At 45.0% G+C, this 20,751-nt stretch overlaps 1 protein-coding gene across 1 annotated transcript in view; it reads left to right on the top strand.

Moving 5' to 3' along the window:
• DHTKD1 (dehydrogenase E1 and transketolase domain containing 1) overlaps nucleotides 1-20,751 on the top strand; it is a 1,474,452-nt gene that overhangs the window by 560,956 nt on the left and 892,745 nt on the right. Inside the window, exon 7 of the mRNA XM_086919908.1 lies at nucleotides 4,120-4,318. Within this exon, the coding sequence (XP_086776034.1) occupies nucleotides 4,120-4,318 (199 nt within the window). The remainder of the gene's footprint in view (nucleotides 1-4,119; nucleotides 4,319-20,751) is intronic.

The following is a 20,751-nucleotide window of genomic DNA, read 5'->3' as shown; positions in this document are numbered from 1 at the left end:
CGAAGGATTAAAACACTTGAGAACCTGTAATTTAAGGGGCGGTGGGCCCTACACACCTGGGAGATGAGCAACAGCACAGGGTTGACCGCCTTGATGCTGGGCAGGCGACTGTACTAGGTGAGATATACTGCCTCACTTTTTTTTTTCCTCTGCTCACTTTCGCTGATTACCTGTACAGATTCACTATGCCAGGCAGATGTCCTAGATCATCCTCATTCTCGTCCCAGCGAAAGATGGACATATACATTACTCAGACCCACCAACGGTGACTGCATCTACAGTGGGGGAACTGCCTCAGCAGCACTCCGATATGACCACTACTCTACAGTCCTCAATGTAGTGGCCAACAGTGACTCTAAGTCTATGCTGGAGGCGAAAATTGGAGTAGTCGGAACTGATGTTTCTCTGCACTTTCAAGACCTTTGTAACGCAGTCTATGCTGTCCCTGACCCTTCCAGACCCTTGCCATGCTGCCTCCCCTCAGCTTATCTGCTGGGATCCTTTGCTGGGTCCTTAGGTCTCATTGATATATGCCCCCACAGTCCTAGTGAACGCAGGGGATATACCTTCCTCTCAGGGGTCCATGGAACCTCTCTTGACTATATCCTGGTCCCTACCACACATTTACTCTCTCATATCTGCAATACTTTTAGTCACCATGAGCCAGTCTGACCATGACTTTGGAGTTGTGTATTCGTTGTGGCCATCCACTCCCCTCGATTCCTTGGAGTCTCAATGCCTAGTGGCGGATTCAGCAGCTTTTCTGGGAGTATGAGACTAATCCACACTATTCCTCCATGAAAACACTGGATATGCAGGTTCAGCTGCGCTCTATTAGTGTGTGTATGGGTTGGTAACAAGAGAGACTGTGATATCGAAGTTGGCCCATAAAATGCAGGAATGAAAGTGGGAATCTGCAGGCCTGCAGCATGTGGCACAAGTATCAGAGTGTGCGTACACAAGGGCATTTTCAGAGGACACATGCCACACATTGGTGCAAGCCATGCTGATGCTTCAGCAGCGATTCAGAGACAACTCTGTGAACATGGAAACAAGACAGGTAAACTATTGGACTGGTTAAGCCAACATACAACTAGAAACCGTTTCACAACATCGCTTGAGGATGAGTTGAGGGTAGGTTTCCATGCTGCTCTAGAGGTCATGGCAAACGCATTTGCCACCTATTACGCCTCACTATATCCTGAAGTGCGAACCCGCTCTGCAGTGGCACTTCACAACTTAATTATTTGGCCATCCCCTGTGATGCCTGAATGCTGCTCAGTGTCAATTGCTGGGGGAACTGCTTACCACAGCTGAGACCTTTTTAAAATTGTTGGGGGGGTGTAGGGTCCCAACAAACTCCCAGTTGAGTTTTACCGTTGTCTGTCCGACATCCTCACGCAGCCTTCATTGGATCTGTATGTAGAGACACAATGCTGAAGACCCCTCCCGGGTGACTTTCAGGAGTCTCATATCATCGCCACCCTCAAACCAGACTGCTACCCACAACTCTTCTCATCATACAGGCCTATTTTGTTGATCAGTTGTGAAAGTAAAATACTGGCCAAGGTCCTCGCAGCCCAGCACACCGCTCTTATCGCTGATTTAATTCCTAAAGCTCAAAGCAGCATTAGGCTACATCGATCAGTGCATTAGCAATAGCCGATGGACTAGAGGAGCCTCTTGCCGTATACATCTGTTTGACTTTGTAAAGGCCTTCGACTGTGTTCTATGGGCTTGCATGTTCTTACTACTCGACTATGTTGGATTCGGGCCCACTACTTGTCGTATGTTCACTTACTATATGGCAAACCACTTGCTCAGGTTAGAATTGTAGGGGAGTCTCTGTTAGCATGATTTCCCCTAGAAAGGGGCATGCACCAGGGATGCCCTCTGTTGCCCTTACTTTTTGTGTTGATGATAAAGCCCCTGGCACATCTTCTCTGAGTCCACCCTCGCATGTTGGGCTTTTGAAGATCAGGTGTCTTTATATGAAGGTGTCTTGTTAGTGTATGGCAGTCATTCCTGCATTTCGGGGCTTGCCTGATACCATGAAAATCCTTGATAGCTTCAGGGACTCTGGGTCAACTGGCACAAGACAAAATTGTTCCCAGTTAGGCCATGGGTGGTGGGAAGTTTGACAGAAGAATGGGCTTGGGGTGTAGGTCTGAGTCTAGCGACCATGGGATTCTGTTATTTGGGTATTAATATACATACTACTGTGACACAGACTGAAACTGACAACATCAGCTCCTTGTGGCAACACAGAGTGACCTGTAGCACTGATCTTCCCTACCTCTGTCCATACTTGGGTGGTGGGAATGCTAAAGCTTTATTACCCTCTCACGATTGCTGTACACAGTACAAAATTATCCATACTGCATACCAGGTTGACCCTGATGGCGTTCACCTCAGCCCTCACTGTATTCTTTATGGAGAGAGGGGCCTCAGTGGGTTACCTTCAGCAAGTGTTGCAAATCGACATTTGATGGGGGATTGTGGATGACTCATCTGCTATCCTACTACAGAGTTTCCATTCACTCTGTCCTCAATGATTGGATATATGGCCTTGTGAATGACCTGGTCTACAGATTTGAGAGATGGTCCATGAACAGACATTCCCGCTCCATTACAATTATTGAGGTAGACTGCCCCTCTAATGCGGGCAGTACTGAAGATTTGCACATCCTCACTCTGAGCTCTCTGCTGAGAGGGTGGAGGGGTGTATGCTGATGCATGAGATGCCCTGCATTTTGAGGGTGTGAGGTTCCGTTGCTGGGACGCCCTAGGGGTAACCTCTCTGGGTCACTTTCTGACTGGCCCTGACAAGAAATTCTTTACTCGGCTGCAAATGGAATGTAGGCTGGAGAAATCCCAATTTTACAGATACTTGCTGCTTCGCTATGCCTTGAGACTGTACTTGCAAGTGAATGAGGAATTTCTGGAGTTCAGCCCCCTCGAGGCGAAGCTGACAATTGCTCTCCTCCACGACAGACTCCCTTACATAAATCGCTAGGGATTAAAAAGCCAGATTATTTTCTGCCATTGCGGCTAAAATGGAAGGATTACCAGGGAAAATCAGATGTCTACGAATGGGTAATCTCACTCACAAGTTTTAAATATAACACGAACTAGACCCAAAGGTATACAGAGCGCTTTACATGAACACCAGTTGTGTTACAGATGTACAGATTCCTTTTTGTTAGGCACAGGGAGATCAAGTGACTTTCCCAGAATCTCAGGATGTTGAGCGTCCCTGCTGAGACTCGAACCCAGGTCCCCAGCTTCGATGTCTGCTTCCCTAGCCGCTAAGCCATATCCTTTCCCTGACATGGCTGTAGCTGATGAGCAGAACTGTTGATTCGTCTATATGCGATGTTGGAAGGAGGTGGGAGACTTTTTTTCACAATTTGTGGAGGTAAGAGGTCTTTCGCTCTTATTGGAATTTAATGAGGCGATGCTTGGCACAGACCTGAGCTGCCTGATTAATTCTACATCAAGATCGCCCTTCCTCTAAAACCTAGATGAGGAGGGATTCACACATGCCGAGTGGGCTTTTCTGCGACTGGACCTTGTGATAGAAAAGTGAGATGTAGTCTTTTGGTGGTGACAAGCAGCGCGGGGGGGGGCGTTTGTCACAATGAAATGGACTTAGGTTATACAAGGGTGAGACCTGTGTATGAAGCTCAGGGTTGTCACAAAAAGCATGAGAGGGTGTGGGGCAGTTGTCAATAATATTGTAAGGAGATGGAATACATTGATTTATACTGTGGAAGGTTCGGAATTGGGTTCTTTGGAGATTACCCCCACAGGCATAAGGAGAACTGCATTAAATAAATGCTTGTTCTATTCTTGTTAAATGTCATAGAAATAAGCAGACCATTTAATTAAAAAAGTGCTTTTAATCTGTATTTGGTTTTTTCCATTGTAAATTGCTTTAATAGCGTGTCTGGTGATATCCTCCTGGTTTTTGTCTGTGATTTAAAGAATTGCTTTGGCAATGTCCTGCATTGAGGGTTCTTATTTGGATACTAGTACTTACTAATACTCTGCAAAGTCACATGTTTTATGCTTTTAGTTTAACTCAATCGTTCTCGTTTTCTGTTTTTCTTTGTCCAGGCAAAGTAGTTGGATGTGCTATAATTCATGTCAATGGAGACAACCCTGAAGAAGTGCTGCGTGCCACAAGATTGGCTGTTGAGTACCAGCGCCGTTTCCGTAAAGATGTGATTGTTGATTTATTGTGTTATCGACAGTGGGGTCACAATGAACTCGATGAGCCTTTCTTCACAAACCCTGCTATGTACAAAATTATACGGTATGTTCAGAAATGTAAAAAAATGTAAATTAAAAATCACAGATTTCAGTTAAAAATGTTCATATAAAGAAAGGTTGGGTTCACTTTTAAGATTATTTGCAAAGTGGGAATTTACAATTAGAATGTTCAAGTGAAAAAATCTAGTAGAAGGTCCAGTTGATAGTCTAACTTTTTAGGAGTAGATTCAATGGCACTGTGCAGCATCCTTTTGTAGCAAGCATTGTGTGGATGTTATTGAATAGGGCGGACTGGCATGTTGCAGTAGGACTTTTAGGGATCTATTGCTCCGTGGGCAAAGGGAAAAGCATCATAAGAAAATGGCCGCACGAAAAGCTTACAGTCAAGGTCATCATCTCCACCTCACATTAGCAATTATATTAATTTAGCAGCATCCATTTTTTTAACAAATGAGAGTTATGCACATTACAAAATGCTGCTTCCTTTCTACTAACAAATGCCCAAGAACTAATGCCATCAGTCACCTTGGTTTACATAGGAGCGTCATGAAGCCAAAATGGCTTTTCATTAAATAAAGCGCAGGTGATGGCTGTCTTAAATCCAAGTACAATTCAATTTTTAGAGATTATCATAAATTATTGTGGACAACTCGCTATACCCATTTTACTGAATCCATATTTAAGTCTAGCAGCTCAATAAGAGAAATGTTTAAAACTGTCAGATCTCTTTCCAAGACAGAAGTTTGCTCACTGTCTACAACTGATTTAAAAGACTTTAGTGACAGTTCCGGCCCACTTCACCAAAACAATCACTGACATCTTAGAGACTTTTACTTTAATACAGCCTATCCACTATGAGTTATTCCAGCCATTGTTGATAATGTGGCATCATTGAATCAGGATTCTCATTCAATGTGCAGATTTTTCACTCCTTTTTTGAAACACAGCTTTGTTAATCCTGTATTAAAGAAATGTCCAACCCTTGAGTTTCAGACCACAGTCGCCCATTATCCCTTGGCTACAAGATCGTCCGGAGGGACCGCAACGCCAACCAGATGGGAGGAGGCATCGCCATCATCCACAGGAACACCATCCGTCTCACGACCAGCACCGACAACACCCTGACCACCGCCGAACACCTGCATTTCCAGATCCACACCAGCCCGAACACCACCCTCAGAGGCACCCTTATCTACCGACCCCCTGGACCACGCACACAATTGAGCGAGGACATCGCCGACTTCGTCAGCCCGCATGCCCTCCCCTCCGCTGACTACATCCTCCTGGGGGACCTCAACTTCCATCTGGAGAACAACAACGACCGCAACACCAGCACCCTGCTCGACAACCTCGCCAATCTTGGACTCAAGCAACTGGTGTCCACCCCCACCCACCTCGCCGGACACACACTGGACGCAGTCTTCTCCTCCAGCCCAGACATCGACTTCAGCCACGCCACAGAGCTTCAATGGACGGACCACAGCTGCGTCCACTTCACCTTCAAGAGAACGACGACCCACCACCACCAGCAACAGGCCGCCCGCAGAAGCTGGAACAAGATCACAGCAGACCAGCTCGCCACCTCCCTGAGCCAGCACCCTCCTGCCAGCTCAGCGAACCCCAGCCAGGCCGCCGACAACCTCACGAAGTGGATCAGCAACTGCGCGGACGAGCTCGCCCCGCTGAGGACCCCGCCCAGCAGACCCGGCAGCAAGAAAGCCCCGTGGTTCACCGACGAACTCAAGAGCTCCAAGAAGAATTGCCGAGCCCTCGAGAAAGTCTGGAGAAGGGAACCTACACCGGACAACAGGACCTCCCTCAAGCTTGCCACCCGGAAGCACCACCAGCTGATCCGCGCCGCCAAGAAAACAGCATTCAAGGACCGGCTGGACAACAACGCACACAACTGCAAAGAGCTCTTCAACATCGTGAAAGAGCTCTCCAACCCCAGCGCAGGAAACAACGACATCACCCCATCGCAAGACCTCTGCAACTCCCTCGCTTCATACTTCCACAACAAGATCGCGGACATACACAACAGCTTCAACAACCAACCAACGCACACCATGACCGAACAACCACCCCCCACCACCACCCTCCACGCCTGGACCCCGATCAGCACCGAAGACACCATCCGCACAATGAACTCCATCCACTCCGGATCACCGACCGACCCCTGCCCTCACCACGTCTTCAACAAGGCCGACGCTGTCATCGCACCCCACCTGCGGGACATCATCAACACCTCCTTCGACACCGCCACCTTCCCTGAGAGCTGGAAACACGCCGAACTCAGCGCTCTACTCAAGAAACCAACAGCGGACCCCACCGAACTCAAGAACTACCGCCCCATCTCGCTCCTCCCGTTTCCAGCCAAAGTCATCGAGAAGACCGTCAACAAGCAGATGGCCGCCTTCCTCGAGACGAACGGATCCCTCGACCCCTCACAGTCCGGCTTCCGAGCCAATCACAGCACCGAGACCGCCCTCATCGCCGCCACCGATGACATCCGAGCCCTGATGGACAATGGAGAAACAGCGGCCCTCATCCTCCTAGACCTCTCCGCGGCATTCGACACTGTCTGCCACCGCACCCTAGTACAGCGCCTCAGCAACGTTGGAATCCAGGACAAGGCGCTGGAATGGATCATCTCCTTCCTCGACGGAAGAACACAGAGAGTCCGCCTACCACCGTACAAGTCAGAGGCCTCCGAAGTCATCTGCGGCGTCCCTCAAGGGTCATCTCTGAGCCCCACCCTCTTCAACGTCTACATGAGCCCCCTCGCGGCCATCGTACGCAAACACAACCTCAGCATAATCTCCTACGCCGACGACACCCAGCTGATCCTCTCCCTGACCAACGACCCCGCCTCCGCCAGAGCCAACCTGCACGAAGGGATGAAAGAGGTAGCCGAGTGGATGACGACCAGCCGCCTGAAACTGAACTCTGACAAGACGGAGGTCCTCATCCTGGGCTCTTCACCCTCCGCCTGGGACGACTCCTGGTGGCCCCCCGCCCTGGGCACCGCACCCAAACCGACAGACCATGCACGCAACCTGGGCTTCATCCTGGACTCCTCCCTCTCCATGACCAGGCAAGTCAACAACGTCTCCTCGGCGTGCTTCAACATCCTACGCATGCTACGGAAGATCTTCTGGTGGATCCCCACCGAGACCAGGAAGACCGTCACCCAGGCCCTCGTCACCAGCCGACTGGACTACGGCAACGCCCTCTACGCCGGTACCACCGCCAAGCTCCAGAAGAGACTCCAGCGGATCCAGAACGCCTCAGCCAGACTCATCCTCGACATCCCACGAACCAGCCACATCACCGTACATCTGAGAGACCTTCACTGGCTCCCCGTCAACAAAAGAATCACCTTCCGCCTCCTCACCCACGCACACAAAGCCCTACACGACCAGGGCCCGAGCTACCTCAACAGCCGAATCAACTTCTACGCTCCCAAACGCCACCTCCGATCAGCCAACCACGCCCTCGCTGCCGTCCCCCGCATCCGAAGAGCGACTACGGGAGGAAGGTCCTTCTCCTACCTGGCCGCCAAGACCTGGAACTCCCTCCCACCCGACCTGCGCCTGACCCAAGACCACCTCTCCTTCAGGAAGAAGCTGAAGACCTGGCTGTTCGAGCAGTAGCGGCACCCCCCCCCCCCTCCCCCCCCCCCCCCTCCCCCCCCCCCCCCCCCCCCAGCGCCTTGAGACTCTACGGGTAGGTAGCGCGCTATATAAGTGTCAATGATTGATTAAGTCATTCACAGCGGATTTGATGGAAAATTTAAACTGAAAATTAGCCTAATATTTATGTGAAATCTAACTCCTTTCTTTGTTTGTCATTCAGGGTTCTGTGCTAACCGTAGCACAGAAAATACAGTTGTTGCTGCAACTGATGGTTTAAAAAAAAGTAAGGATCCTGGTGCTACCCTGATCCTGTTGGACTTACCAGCGTCTTTTGACATGGTGACCCATGCTACTTGAAAGACTGTTTAAAATTTCCATTGCGTCTTCCGCCCTAAAATGACTGACTCTTTTCTCAGTGGAAGAACTCAAAACAGTCTGCACTGCCTTTTTTCAATCGTCTGCAACATCCATTAACCAAGGCGTCTCTCGAGGCTCATATTTAAGTCCAACACTTCTTTATATATTATATACAGGGCACGAGTCCTAAAAAGAGAAATGGGGGGACGCTGTCACCGGTAGTGACGTCGGGAAAGGAAGCAACGTCAGAAAGGTGCGCTCCGATCTCGTCCCAGAGAGGCCAAAGAGTGAAGTCCAGCTGTTTGGCAGGGGGGACGGCGTCCTCCCAGTAAAATAAGTGGGGGGACGCCGTCCACCCGCGTGGTACCCCGACTCAAGCCCTGTTTATGTACATATATACAAGGTGCATAAAGACATGGTAAATCCCCCGGGTAGACATATAGTCTGGTCAATAGGTGCACTATTGGAAAACACTTTAAGATTCATTGACGTATTTCTCTTCCCATATGTAAGGAGCCTTTCTTATTTGCGGGACTCACAGGATTTTCCAAATTGAATAAACAGGTTACCTTGGAAATCAAATTATCATATGGCTACACTGAATATCATATACCTCGATTTAATATTTAGATGGAACAGCCGTCTTAAACAGCCATCTTAAACTGAACTCAGACAAGACGGAAGTCCTCATCCTGGGATCATCACCCTCTGCCTGGGACGACTCCTAGTGGCCCCCGGCCCTGGGCACCGCCCCCAAATCTACAGACCACGCACGCAACCTGGGCTTCATCCTGGACTCCTCCCTGTCAATGACCAGACAAGTCAACGCCGTTTCTTCCTCGTGCTTCAACACCCTGCGCATGCTCCGTAAGATCTTCAGATGGATCCCCACTGAAACCAGGAACACCGTCACCCAGGCACTCGTCACCAGCCGACTGGACTACGGAAACGCCCTCTATGCCGGAACCACAGCCAAACTCCAGATAAGACTCCAACAAATCCAGAACGCCTCCGCACGACTGATCATGGACATCCCCCGACACAGCCACATCACCGGACACCTGAGAGAACTGCACTGGCTCCCCGTCAACAAAAGAATCACGTTCAGACTCCTCAACCACGCACACAAGGCTCTACACGACCTGGGACCCAAGTACCTCAACAACCGAATGACCTTCTACACGCCCACGCGCCAGCTACGATCTACCAGCCACGCACTCGCCACCGTACCTCGCATCCGCAGAACCACCGCCAGAGGAAGATCCTTCTCCTACCTGGCAGCCAAGACCTGGAACTCCCTCCCCACTCACCTTAGACGCACCCAAGACCATCTCTCCTTCAGGAAGCAACTCAAGACCTGGCTGTTTCGAGCAGTAACACACCCCTTCCCCCAGCGCCTTGAGACCCTTCCGGGTGAGTAGCGCGCTTTATAAATGCCGTCATTGATTGATTGATTGAGATGGAATTGAAGCATGTAGTATTTTTTACCGACTCACTCACATCTATTAGAACACTCAAATATGTTGCTGAATTAGATCATTTTCTGTCCTCATCATAATGTTTTTTACTCAATAATGAACATTTTTTACAAGTAGAAGGAACAGCCATGGGCACATCATTCGCACCCACATAGACAAATCTTTTTATAGGGCGTTGGGAACCAGAAATAGCCTGGGGTAAACAGAACCAGATCAATGTGGAGCGGACAACCTTTTTGTAATATGGGAAGGTGAAAAATCGAACTTTTAATGTTTTTTAAAATCTTTGAATCAGAACAATTTGAACTTGCAATTTACTTTTGAAATTCAGGATAAAGAAATCAATTTTTTAGATATCAAAAATTACAATGAGGGAGAGAAAATCTGCGCCAAATTGTATAGGAAACCCACAAGTACCAACAGCATACTTCACACCCTGCTATTGAAATGGAATGTCCCTTATGGGGAGTTCCTACGGGTGAGACAATGCTGTTTAGAGGAATCAGATTTTAAGGACCAAGCCATTGAGATGCTTGAATGATTCCAAGAGAGCGGATATCCGGAAATGGTCTTGAATGATGCCCTGCAGAGAGCTGGATTGAAAAAATGAGAAACATTGTTAAAAACTAAAGATAAAAATGAGAAATGAAAGAATGAAACACAGATCATCAGGCATATTGCGGATTATAATACATCAAGTGGTAAAGTAAGAAACCTGTTAAAGGATAATTGGAAAATTTTACAGATGGAAGGGAATTTGAGAGACATACTTCCCGATTCAACCAATATCCCATATAAAAAAAGCTCCCTATATAGGAGATCTCCTCACTTGCATCTATATGAAACCAGTCAGTGTGCAAGACAACATGAGTAATTGGCTCTTGAATCAAAAGAAAGGCTTTATCAAATGCCCTAAATGTAAAGCTTGTAAATAAGGCCACATTACTACAGAATATGATACTGTATATGGAAAAAAGAACACAATGCAGGTGAGAATAGCATGTGAAACAGAATCAGTAGTGTACGTTCTAAAATGCATCTGCGGAATTAAACATGTGGGCAGTACCAACAATAAATTGAAGCTCCGTATCCTGCAACATGTAAGAGCTATAAATAATCAAGATTTCCAATATGCTATGGTCAAATGTGTGGGGAAATACATTACATGATGGAAGATCAGAAAACATAAAGTACAATGGCATTAAACATGTTATGGAATGACCTCGAGGAGATAATCAGGAATTGGAACTTAGCCAAGAAGAATCTAAAAAGATATTATTGATGGGTACGGAAATTCCCCATGGATTGAACACCGATGCTGATTTATATATTCATCTTTAAAAGAAGGATGAAAATAATGGAAAAAACACGTAATCTCTTCCAATCTTTCTTATTATTTGGTGCATATACAAAAGAAACTTAAAGGACGTAGATGAATAAATGAACAAGTGATTTCCACTCTAATAAGGAGATGTGAAAAAAGCATAGGAAATGTGGAGTCAATATGTGAATGACTAAATTGAAAATAGGAATGTTCATAGATGAACTTATTACTTCCTTTCTTTTACACTTTAAATGACAAACAGCAGGAATGGGTGTTATTTGTGAATACTGGTAGAACTGACTGAATGGAAATGCTCTTAGGCATTATTGTTTACTTTTCAGAATCATATCTTTTGTAAGTTTCCTTAAGTGCAAATCGTCCCCCACTCTCCCTCTCTTTTTTCTCTCTTTTTAATATATCTTCCTCATTTTGGTTTTTGGAATATAGTACTGTAGACAACCTTTGCACAAGATGAGAGAAAACATGGTTTGCAACAGTGGGACACTTTATTTATTTATGTATTTATAGAGTGCAGCATTCCTCCCAAAGGATATCACAGCGCTATGAAGCGGGAACTCGTGGTAAGGCCGCCAGTGGGTGTGATGGAGCTGTCTGCTATTAGACCTTGGGGAACAAATGAGTTTTAAGTTTGTTTCTAAAAGCTTTATAGTCAGCTGTGAGACGTAGGTCTTGGGGTAGTCCGTTCCACTTCTTAGCTGCCAGATATGAGAATGAACATCCTCCTGCCCTCACTTTCGTTGTACGTTTTGTCCTGGCCTGCGCTTGGTGGTGTGACTTTAAGTATCTCGTAGGGACGTAGAAATCGATTTTATTCTGTAGAATTCTAGGGCCACAGTAGTACAGGGCCTTGTGTGCAATTAGTAAGTTATTTGAACAAAGTACGTTTTTTTCACAAGATAAATATACTGAGAGTACTGTATGCAACTTTTGCGCAAGTAGAGATTACTGTTTACAGCAAATATGCACTTTATCTTCAATATTAGATTCATTGAATTCAGTACCGTACAAACTTTTCCTACAGAAGAGTGTTTTGTCTACAACGAGTGTGAACTTTCTAATTGGCTCTTCGATCAAAATGGATGAGGGAGAAAAGAAATTCAAAATGTATTTTATTGCTTTTTCTCTTCCTTTACAAATCCATTTCTCTTCACCTCTCTTTTTTTCCATATCCTACATATATTTTGTTAGTTGGATATGCTGCTTGGAAAACATGTCATTTTCCCGTGGTCAACCTTTATTTAAACTAATCGACAAATAAGCAGTCAAAGTGGTGAATAAAGGTAATTTACCAATAGTTAAATGATTTGTAGCAATCTGAACAAAAAGATGTGATACAATGATTTAAGGTACTTTATCAGGATGTTTTAAAGGAGTTAGAGATGCACTACCTTCTGTTAAGCTTAATGCTGATACGCTTATGGTAATTTGATTTGGATTTTCTATCTTTTTAGTTGGCGTGCTGCAAGGGTGACACGTTTGTCTGAGCCGTGTCGAAAACTATAAACTCCCTACCTCGAGACCATAGGTCCCGACCCCTACGCACATTTACCAGTGGGATCTACCCAAACTTGTAATAACGCTTTTTCTCAATGATACAAAGATATTTCACTTGATTGAACATTTATTTTGACACCATAAATATTCACTTATTTCACATAGTCTTAAATCATAAAACTTCTTTTAAATGCAGTACACAACATGCTATGATTTTTTCAAAAAACACAGAAATTCTGACAGTCTTCTTCTGTTATTCTTTTCAAGATGCTCTATGCATTTCGGGTCTCACAGGACCAAGTGCCATCTACAAAAATAATGCACAGCAATGAGCTTTTTATCACAACTGGAGTAAACAATGTTACATGTACAAAAAAGAAACATGCTTACTGAATATGAAGTAACTTTAACCGCACAAAAGTGTGTGTGACCCAAAAAACCAACACCATTGTGATAACACAAAAAACCAAAAAACCTGCTTACTTGATACTTTCAAAACCACGCCCATGGTACCTGGAAAATTACAACAACCCTACATCAACGAAACCTAGTATTACACTGATTATTGTGAACATGTACCAACTGTTCATTGTCGACTTACCAAAAACGGCTATGATAGTGTCCAATCCTGATCTCAGTTTTCAAAATATTGTGATACGTAGAACGCGACCACGTAACAGCCCCTAGAACGACAGCGCAAAAACATAGTGTCTCAATTAAACCCTCTCTCAAAAAGCCTTAACGAACAATGCCGTACAAACGTTTCCCTATTACTACAACTTCCCAAATCTTACCGGTTTAGTTGTAGTTCAAAATCTAGAACTCCGCTTGAACCTCCTCCAGTATCTACCACTCCGCGAAAAACTCCGCTTTCACCAAATGCTGTTACCAACAAGTTCCGCTGTAAACACTAACAGAGGACCACTCTATTTAAATGTCCTTCGACGCCGCAAAACTCCGCTATCACGTGACGTTGTAACCAGCAAGTACAATGATGGACACTAACGAAGGACTTCTAAAGAGATGCTGTGACTGACAAGTCCAACAACAAAACACTAACAAAGGACTGCTTTTCTCAGATGGAAATCGGCCGCCATCGTTGCGGTGAGTAAATACCTCGACTGAAAAACTAAAACTAAGCTTACTATCCACGGAAATAATCAATAGTCACTCTAAACCAAACAATGAGCCGAAAAAACCTCATTACTATTCCCAAAAAGTAAAATAATGTGACAGATGTGTAAGCATGCTCAGAATACTGAAAACATCATATTGTTCATATATACAGATTATATACATGTGTACTTATCAGCAGTTAACCACAGACATGAGCAAAGTTTATAAAAAACAGGATAAATCTATCCGTTCATTTAATCCTTTCGGTTCTTGGGTACCCAATTTCTTTATCCAGAATACTTCTCTCTGCAAGAGGGATCTGGTTCGATCCTCTCCCTCAGGATGTGTCAGAAATGTTTCAAGCACAACTAAAATTTAACATATAACATAAGTTGTTCGTAGTGTAATATGTAAAACTGTGAAGGAACTGTGGGAATGAAAGTTAAAACTTTAAATGGTACCACAAAAAAATATATGTGAAGTGGAAAACAATATGGTGGGATAAATCTGCCACTCAAACATACAGCAGTCATGCATTGTTTTTAATGGTGGTGAGTGAAAGGCTTTGTTCCTTTAAAAGTACTGGTTGTACACTGCAGCTCTATGACCCTGTTGAAGGTTTTGGCTGAAACGTGCTGGTCTCATGTCTGCACACGATGGTGATAATTACATAAAAATAAAAGAAACTGGTTACCTGGTTGTGCTTTTGTTTCCTCGCCTTGTGTGGAGTTAGAGTTAATTGGGGCTGTTTTTGGAAATATGTATGTATGTATGTATGTATATATATATATATATATATATATATATATATATATATATATATATATATATATATATATATCCAAACACCTCCCTCCGTTTTGGAAGAATCAGAGGCCACAACGGGGAAACCGGAGGGAACACGTGTTTAATGCTGAATTAGGGCATAATGCATTTCGGCCTGGCATAGGCCTTCCTCAGATGCCATCAGTAATGTTCTGGCGATTTTGCTGCTCATTTAAATAATACCTGCCACTGTCCCATTGGTTACGGGGCGCCACACCTTCAAGTGGAGTGAAATCACATTGCCTGCTGTTCGTTGGAACTACAGGCCCCACAATGCCTCAGCCAGGTAAGTACTGCTGTCGGTGTCTCCAAGTGGAATTGCGCTTATGTGGCAGGGTGTTACGAGGAGCAAACAGTCAATAACCAGTGAATTTATTCAATGTGCTCCCTCCGGACCCCGAACATTCCAGCCCCCTAGTGCCGATATATATCTATAGTATAATGGAATATATACATGTTCTACTAAAAGTAAAGCGCACACTCAGGAGTAATATGCATGGTAGATGAAAATGTATTTTCAGTTACGCGTTTCGACTGCGAACAGTCTTGATTACATACCTAATTGATGCCGACAACACGTATACATAGAAATTTCCAAACATAGAAAATGGACTAGAAACAGTGCATGTTGTTTTACAGATTTCTGTGGCAGCCATCTTGAAACTGCTTAATACATATAAGAGATAATACCCAATGGGTGCCTGAATGCACCATTTTTGCATGTTAATGATGTCTAAAGGAAACTCTGTTCTAATCAAATGACCAACTTGTTAGCATATTGTGCAATAGAGTGTTGCTCATGTTACGTAGTGTCAGGTCAGGCATATGTCCTCCAACTGTGGCCGCCTTCTACGAGTGTAGTTCGGCCTATATTGTAAATTCACATAGTGTGAAATTAGATGCAATAGTGAATACAGCATTCCACATTACTTGTACAAAGATAATCTTGTGTTGAAGGCATGTGTGCTGTAGATACACATTCTTTGCATCCTCATGCCATCTACTGTTGGGTCCTAATATTTGCAGGTTGTTTTTCTTCAAAGAAGTCTTTCCAGTCACTAGGTAAGGTGACTCCTCGTTTCAGGTGGTAATGCGCATGGGCATCAACTCCATTGTTAGATTGTTTTCTTTCTGCCATCAGGTTTGGATGTGTATTGCTGTGCTCCAGTTCAAAACCATCCTTCAGGTTCCCCTCGGTGGTCAATCCACTCTACCCTCAACGGTATTGTTATCGTACATGTTTTCCTCTCCCCACATCTCCATTTGATCTGGAAAATTTCTTACCTTCGGTCGAAAAACATCGTGGGCGGCCTTCGGGCCTAGCCACGTCAATCCACCCCTCTGCCGATGGAACGGAATCCATTTCAATTGTGTCCTCGGTGCTACTCCAAGTACCCTCGCACTGATCTACACCAGGTGTGCAACTTGTGCTTAGCACCGGAGCACAAAGAAGAAGACTGCCACGCCTTTCGTTCAGGCCGAAAATGACTGTTTAAGATCGTCGGGCTCGATGACAAGAAATGCAGTGCCAAGACACGCAACAAACTCCAGATATCTTCGGAGAAGAATCCGAACACGAAGCGACCATTGCGGAAGAAGAGGAGGCCTCCTCGGTCCCAGAATCAGATTCCGACCTCCAGATCGAATTGGAGTCCGAAGACATTCCAGCGGGATAGGTGGTCGTGAGTACCAAAACCCCTGTACTCCATAAATCCCCTACTAAACATAAGGCCTATGCACCACCTCTGCCTTCAGACATTAGTCTGCCCCGAGACAACGTTTCTGACACCCCGCCCTCGGGCTCAGCACCAAAACAAGCGGTCAAGCCTTTCGGCTCTAGAACGATCCAAGACAAACCGTCTTCGGACCTGAAACATTCCGCTCTGAAAGTCAAATCCGGTTCGGAGGCGAAATCCTCCAGTTCGAAACAAAAGTCTATTTCGGAGTTGAAACCTTCCACTTTAAAATAAAAGTCTGCTTCGGAACAGAAACCTTTCGCTTCCAAGGACAAGTCCAGTTCGGCCCCGAAACTTTTGTCACCGACATCCAAAGATGATATTTTAGATTCCCCGGAGCCAGTTTTAGACATTATGAAGGACAGATTGGATGCAAAGTAGAAAAAGCTCTATATCAATCCAGACACTTAACATATATTTGCTAAACCTCCTTCCAAAAGGAAAGTCAGTGCAGAGGATACTGCATACAAAATTCCCCTTAAAAAGAAGAACATTGCTACAAGCCCTATCCATTGTACTCCTCCACTATTTCTACCATCTTCACCTTTATCAATACTGCCAGACCCGGATCCATTAAATATAACACCACAGGGATGTCCTCACACACAGCCTAATTTAGGAGAATCTGAACATTGTGCTTACACGGCTCATGGGTCCACCTTTTAAGCCAATGCACAACTGCCCGCTATAGTTTCTTTCATGGAAAGTTGCCTTCCTCATTGCCATCAGGTCATTGCGGAGAGTGGTGAGCTACATGCATTAACCTTAGAAGAACCCACAGTTCTACTTTATAAAGACACCACAGTAGTTCTTCGCACCAGCCCAAAATTCCTTTCTAAAGTGATTTCTGCTTTTCATATCAACCAATCAGTTGAGTTACCTGTGCTCTTTCCTCAACCTGATTCTGTAGCAGAAAGAGCTCTTCATACTCTTGATGTCAGAAAAGCGTTATTTTATTATATTGAAAGGACAAAAGATTTTCGTAAAACAAAACAACTATTTGTTCCATTTGCTACACCTCACAAAGGCACTTTAATTTCTAAATCTGGTATTGCAAGATGGATTGTTAAATGTATTCAAACCTGTTATGCTGAGGCTAAATTAACTTTATCTATACCTCCTTAAGCACATTCCACTCGTAAAATAGGAGCGTCTATGACCTTCTTAGATAACATCCCTATAGCTAATATTTGCAGAGCAGCAACATGGTCCACACCACACACATTTACCAAACACAATACTGTGTGGAAGTGTTAGCCTGTCCACAAGCCAATGCAGGACAAGCAGTGCTAAAGACACCTTTTCCTTCAACTGCATCATCTACTGGTTAGCCCCCGCTATGGAGAATAGTGCTATATAGTCTATGCAAAGCCTGTGTATCTATAGCACACATGCCACAAACAGATTATGCTACTTACCCAGTAGACATCTGTTTTGTCATACAGACCTTTAGATTCACTTGCACCCTTCCAGTAACCTGGGCACCTGTAGTTGATGCAGTGTTAATTATGTACATTACATGCGCATTGACGTTTCTGTACTACACTCACTTACTCCATTCTCACCCTCTTGCGGTAAAACAATCTAACAATGGAGCTGATGCCATCCGCATTATCATAAGAAGGAGGAGTCACCTTTCCTCGTGACTGGTAAGACTTCTTCGATGAAAAACAACTTGCAAACATCCGGATGCAACACTAGATGGCAGGAGTACGCAAGGCATTTGAATCTACAGCTCACATGCCAATAACAGATGCCTACTGGGTAAGTAGCATAATCCTTAATGCAGATATTGCTGCTCCAAAATTTTGCTCTCCATTAAGTATTTTAAGATTTCCTCATAGTTCCGCAACATTGCACCGTCTAGTACGACAAAGTTATGCCATGTAGGGCAGTGTTAACATGGCACTTCAGGTTAAATTAGAACACATGCTCTCTGTGTATTTTGGCTGTGCATTAATTTCCCAAGGGTACCAAGTGGCTGAGTTCTGTATCCATTGTTGTGATGGTAGCATACACGGTAGAGGATTACCTTTGTGTGAACTTCAGTACTTGCGCCAAGTGACTAATATAAATGTAAATCAGTACAGTTCAAGTGGAAGACAAAAACAAGAAATGGAGGGCGGCGGGGGTAAATTGGACAGCATTTTCTACTGGACATCCCCAGACTCCACCATGCATATTTATAATTGGTTTCACCTGCTGGTGGGGGGGCAAAGATATTACAAGATGGACAGAATTATCAAACAGACGTTCCTAGACAGCAACATGCACATCTGTAATTAATTTTACCTGGTGGCGCTTAGTAATCTGTACGCCCAGTCTCATATAGAAATGACTCCTATGTTTTCATATCTGTGTATGTGTAAGTTCCACATACCAATATGTAGTAATTTCATACCCCATGATCAATCTGGTGCTGAAAATATAAATAATAATCTTTAAACCAAATTCGAAATATACAACAAAAAATGTTTGTACACCCTTCACCACGGAGACGTGATTCTGAAGAAAATGGTAGGGACCCCTGTCGAACCTTCCACTAAGAGTGGGTCCCTTCCTTTCCTCCTGTAATAAAATGCAAAAATAACCGGTTTAAAACATCAAAATAGAAAGACTGCTATAGAACATTCATAAATCATTAGCATTTGAGCATATTCAAGGTTGTAGACCATTCTATCTTCTCTGTGATCCTAGGTCTATTCACATTGTGGGGACTAAGGTTAATGATACCTAGAACCCATCTAAGGTCTCAAACTAGCCCTCAATTTTTATGTTGGTGTATTCTTAGCTCGTCATTGAAATTGTGTCCCCTAGGCTCTTCGTCTCCAGGTCTATAATGTACCTGGATTCGCTTTTTCTCATTTGGAGGACCATGTTTCCATCTCCGGTGTTCTGCTGTATCTGTTCTACTGCAAAGTATCTCAGGAGGGAACTGTTGGATAGATGGCACTCCTTAAAATGTCTCGCTATGGGATAGCCACCTGCCAGTTGATAGTCCAACCACTATTCTGTCCAGGTTAGACTATGCTAACTCACTTGTGCTGGGAGCCAACAAGGCGGACGTTACGCGCCTTTCACAGGTTCAGATCGCAGCTGCCCAAGTCCTATTGCGGCTCTCTAGAACGTGCTCTGCGACAGGCGCATTGCGGCGCCTGCACAGGCTGCCTATGCCTCAAAGGATTCAATTTAAGGCACTCTGCCTGACCTTCAAAACCTTAAAATGGTCTTCCCCTGAGATTTTGTCTAATCTGTTGATCCCCTATGTACCCACATGCCAGTTGCGCTCAGCTGAGCAATTCCTGGCTACGGTCCCCCGCCTCAGAGCTGGGGGTCAGTCTTTTCGGTACCTTGCCCCCAAACTATGGAAGTCCCTCCCTGTGCAGATCCGCCGGCTAGATTGCCTTCAGTCTTTCCGTAAAGCTATCAAAACTTTCCTATTTCCTACGGTCTAGCTTCTGCTCTCTTCTGCCATGGCTGCAAGCGTTTGGATGCCTCTTTACTGAGGCAGCTGTCCTCGGTTTGAGGGGATGCTGGCACTGCGCCTGGAGTGCCGCTAATCTCTTCTCCGGGGCGCTACAACTTTGGACACAGCCCTGAGGATGGAAGCATCCATTGCCTCACAGAACTGGTCATCGATGGGGAGATAACTAATCTCTTCGTCCTCCAAGTAATCAATAGACTCATCGTAGTCCATGGACTCCATTGCCACCTGTAAACACAATGCTCACGTTCCTAAAGGAGGGATTTTACAGGTAAGTACCAGATTTAAACGCTAAAGCATAGTGTGCCTGCCCCTTTGGTATTCGAGGGGTTAAGGGGCTCCTGGGGTGTCCCAGAAATCGAACAGGTCTTACTCCGCAGGCTGTTTTCCTTCAGGGCCTGGCTCGCGGTCAGTACAAAAATTATCTTAAAATCAACTACACGATCGGTGCCCTGCTAATTACAGCACCCGAACTGCAAAACACCCTAAAGATAGACCGCTTGCTACGCAGTAACTAATTGGCTTCCCCGGTGACAATTGCCGCAGCCGGAGCACTCTGCACTGTCAGATTAGAGAAACTGAAGTGCCTGACCTGTTCCGGCTGTCGGAGCGTAAAGCTCCCGCAGCGCCTAGCAAATCACCATAATCACGATAAACAGAGAAAACGAGGAATCACTTATCTGAAGTGCTGCTGGAGCAGCAAAGAAAGAGGAGGCTAGAGACATTATACCGCAGGCTGGATCCTGATTGGATGGACTTGATCTTGTTTTTTCTTCCCCATGTTTCATGGGAAATGTAGTTTTTATTCATGTTGGGCCTTATGAAATGGCTGCTGGAGCTTTATTATTTGTATTAAAGCGAAGGACGTAAAGCCTAATCCTCGCCTCCGTGTCGTGCCATAAAATCTCTTTTCAGATAGCAAAATAGAATACCATCGCCTTTCCAACCTGTCAGTTTCATCCATCTTAGTGTGATACTTTCATTGTTTTGCTCAATGTTAATTTTC

Source organism: Lissotriton vulgaris, chromosome 1_1, assembly GCF_964263255.1.
Source record: "Lissotriton vulgaris chromosome 1_1, aLisVul1.2, whole genome shotgun sequence".
Classification (NCBI taxonomy): domain Eukaryota; kingdom Metazoa; phylum Chordata; class Amphibia; order Caudata; family Salamandridae; genus Lissotriton; species Lissotriton vulgaris.
Note: the sequence above shows the minus strand (reverse complement) of the source record. Positions and strands in the feature narration are given on the sequence as shown.